Source organism: Merops nubicus, unplaced genomic scaffold, assembly GCF_000691845.1.
Source record: "Merops nubicus isolate BGI_N331 unplaced genomic scaffold, ASM69184v1 scaffold37201, whole genome shotgun sequence".
NCBI lineage: Eukaryota > Metazoa > Chordata > Aves > Coraciiformes > Meropidae > Merops > Merops nubicus.
This window is the reverse complement of record NW_008590909.1, coordinates 735-3686: the sequence shown is the minus strand read 5'-3', so window position 1 is coordinate 3686 and position 2952 is coordinate 735. Positions and strand designations below refer to the sequence as shown.

The following is a 2952-nucleotide window of genomic DNA, read 5'->3' as shown; positions in this document are numbered from 1 at the left end:
GCCATGGGCACTGCCAGGGCACTGCCACGGGCACAGCCACGGGCACAGCCACTGCCAGGGCACTGCCAGGGCACAGCCATGGGCACAGCCACGGGCACTGCCAGGGCACAGCCACAGCCACTGCCAGGGCACAGCCACCTCCTACCTGCCAGGAAAGCGTTCAGCCCCTGCAAGCCAGCAGCACTTGGCAGAAAGGCCCCAGATGACTTCTGCAAGGTCTAGGTGAGGTTTGTGCAGACACACGAGGTCCACAGTGGGTGCAGTGAGTTAACAGTGAGGGTCTGACCCTGGGCCCCCTGCTGCCCATTCAGCAGCACGCTCAGCACTGCCAAGCCCGTTCCCTTGGCTGTTATGTGACTGATGCTCAGACCCTCACAGCAATCAATCAGACTATGACCAAGCTGGGCAAAGACTAGAGGAGGGACAACACGACCCCCAGGAGATCCCAGATCATGCCCACAGGGCTCACAGTCCAAAAGCAGGTCCAGCCTGTGGGGAGCAATGGCAACAGCCAAACAACTGGGAGGGTCAAACAGCCAGGCTGGAGCATGGATCACAAAATACTCTTTGTTCAGGTCTGTAATATGGGATTTAACAACATGGAAAGCCACAGCCTGGAGACATTTTGTGCTTATTTTCAGCACATAAAAGAAGAAAAAAGGTTTTGCTGGCCAGCTTCAGCAAGAATGGCAACAAGGGCCACAGTTTCCAAGTTAATGTGCTCTCTTTTCCTGCAAGAGTCCTGTGGCAGCACTGATTTCTAGAGCTAAACGTGCCACAAAAGGGGATAACATTTTTTTGTGTGTTCTGGGAGATACCTCCTGCAACATTAAAGAGCTTGCAGTTTAACTTTGCTGCCACTCAGGGGTTGTGTTGTCATCTCTGAGACTGTTTTCCAGACACTTTTAGCTTGCAGAGGCACTAATGTTGAGACAGACATTTAAATCAAAGGCTGCACCCCTAAATTAGTGATAAATTATGTTTGAACCACTTATTGTAAAAATCTCCCTTAATTTGACCTGTCCTAATTTGTCAAACTGAAAGAGTAACTCTGTTTAGTGTAACAAAACCCTCTCCAGCTACACAGCTGGGCCTGGAGAAGGGTGAAGAAGAATGGATGATGCCAGTGAACTCCTGCTTTTGACTGCACATCTTGCTCCAGCCTTTGATCAAATTGTGACCTCTGACACCAAAATGCACCATTTGAAATGCAATGTGAAAGAAGCTCCAATTTCCTCCCAGCCATCACCTTTTGACAGTGTCTCCTGGGGAAGAGGAAGGCAGAGTAAGTGCAAAATGAACCCTGAACTGCCTCCCTGTCCATCAAGGGGAGCTGTCTGCTGACCTCTCAGGAGACAGGCAGTCATCCTGCAGGAGAGCAGTGACTGGTAACCACTGCCTTGCTCTGCTCAGAAAGGCCAAAGCACCATCAAATTCTTGGTGTAAACCCTTGGGGAATGGAATGTTCCTCCCTGTCTTTTCCAGCAGCCCTCCAAGCTGCTCTCAGGGGGAGCACTTCCAATTAGCCACAGTAAATTGCCACTTGGTTCATTAGCCCCAGCTCTAACACAAACACACCATTTTCCAAACACAGAGCCTCCCCAGCCTTAACCCATGTCCATCAGCTCCACAAGCCACTCTCAGCAGTAGCTCACACTTAAACCAGGAGCCACAGGCTCTGGAAAACCAGCTGAGTGATACCTGAGGTCTTCAAAGAGGTGCCTGGGTCTGGTCAGGCAATGCAGAACTTCCTGCAGAAGTGCCTGGCTGAGGTTCTCCAGCTTGTGTTGCACAGAGATCAGAGCACACTATCACAGTGACAGCTCTGGTGTTCAGATCAATGAAATGGACACTGCCCTATGCACACAACCCACTTTAAAATACACATCATCTTTGCTGAGTGACAGAATGGAAACGAGCTCTCACTTAAAAACCAGCCTGATCTTCCCATTCCTGGCAATACCTTCCTGTAACTTCTCCCTCCCCAGGGGTTTGTTTAAGACACCTCTTCCTGTTTAGAAGCTTGTGATTCTGACCCCTTTGCTCTCCACCCATGGACACAGCTTATGGCTCCACATCTCTAGACCAGCTCCAAAGGAGGGCAGCCAAGTGCTCCTGCTTTGCTCTCCCAGGTGCCCTGGTGAGGCTGGGGAGGATGCTGTGTGTGTGTACGGGTGGCAGATCTGTCCCTCAGCACTCGGGAGGGAAGGAGGAATGACCTGGATGTGAAGGGTGAGCAATCCCAAGCGAGCACATGCAAGATGAAACCTGTTTAAGCTTGTTAGCCAGCCCCCCAGTGTCCTTTCTGATGGTGCTAAAGCCCAGCAAAACGTCCTGCAGTAACTCCTGGGCGTCAGATCACAACACGAAGCTGCAGTGTCAAAGAGCCTCCAGCAGCCCTGTGTTTACTCACAACCACTCCCCCAGGGCGTTCTAGAGGCACCAGGTGCTGCAGCAGAGGAGGGCCACCTTACCCATCAGGTACTTCCACTCGGTGTTGAGGTCTGCTTGGTTGGCCAGGCAGCCCTTGACGACGTTCAGGCAGTAGTTGTTGCAGGGCTTCACGCTGGACATGCCCCGGCAGTGCGGGCAGTACATCAGCTTCATGATGGCACGAGTGCACTCCTGGCTGAGAGACACCTGGGAGAGACAGATCGGAGTCAGGCACACGGGCTGGTCGGGGGCACGGGGGCAAGGTGCCCCTTCTCTGGGCTGGAGGAGCTTGGTGTGATCTGAAAGGCAGTACGGCCTCCTGGGAACGCTGCTTCCCCTCTCCTTCCCACCATCCTTCCTCAGGGGCTGCTCCTGTTGGTCACTCCCAGTGACCTAGTGAACCTGAGGCTCTGGGAAAAGCCCACGTGAGCACCATCCCCCTCCCAGCCAGGTCTGGTGGCCACAAGGCCAGCCTGGGCCGTTCACTGGCTGGGACCCTGACACACGGTGCACTTGTGC

General features: G+C 53.3%; 1 protein-coding gene across 1 annotated transcript in view; it reads right to left on the bottom strand.

Moving 5' to 3' along the window:
* LOC103782331 (glypican-1-like) overlaps window positions 1-2732 on the bottom strand; it is a gene marked incomplete at both ends in the record, with an annotated part of 8860 nt that extends 6128 nt beyond the window's left edge. Inside the window, one exon of the mRNA XM_008950098.1 lies at window positions 2475-2732. Within this exon, the coding sequence (XP_008948346.1) occupies window positions 2475-2732 (258 nt within the window). The remainder of the gene's footprint in view (window positions 1-2474) is intronic.
* Window positions 2733-2952: the final 220 nt, after the last annotated feature.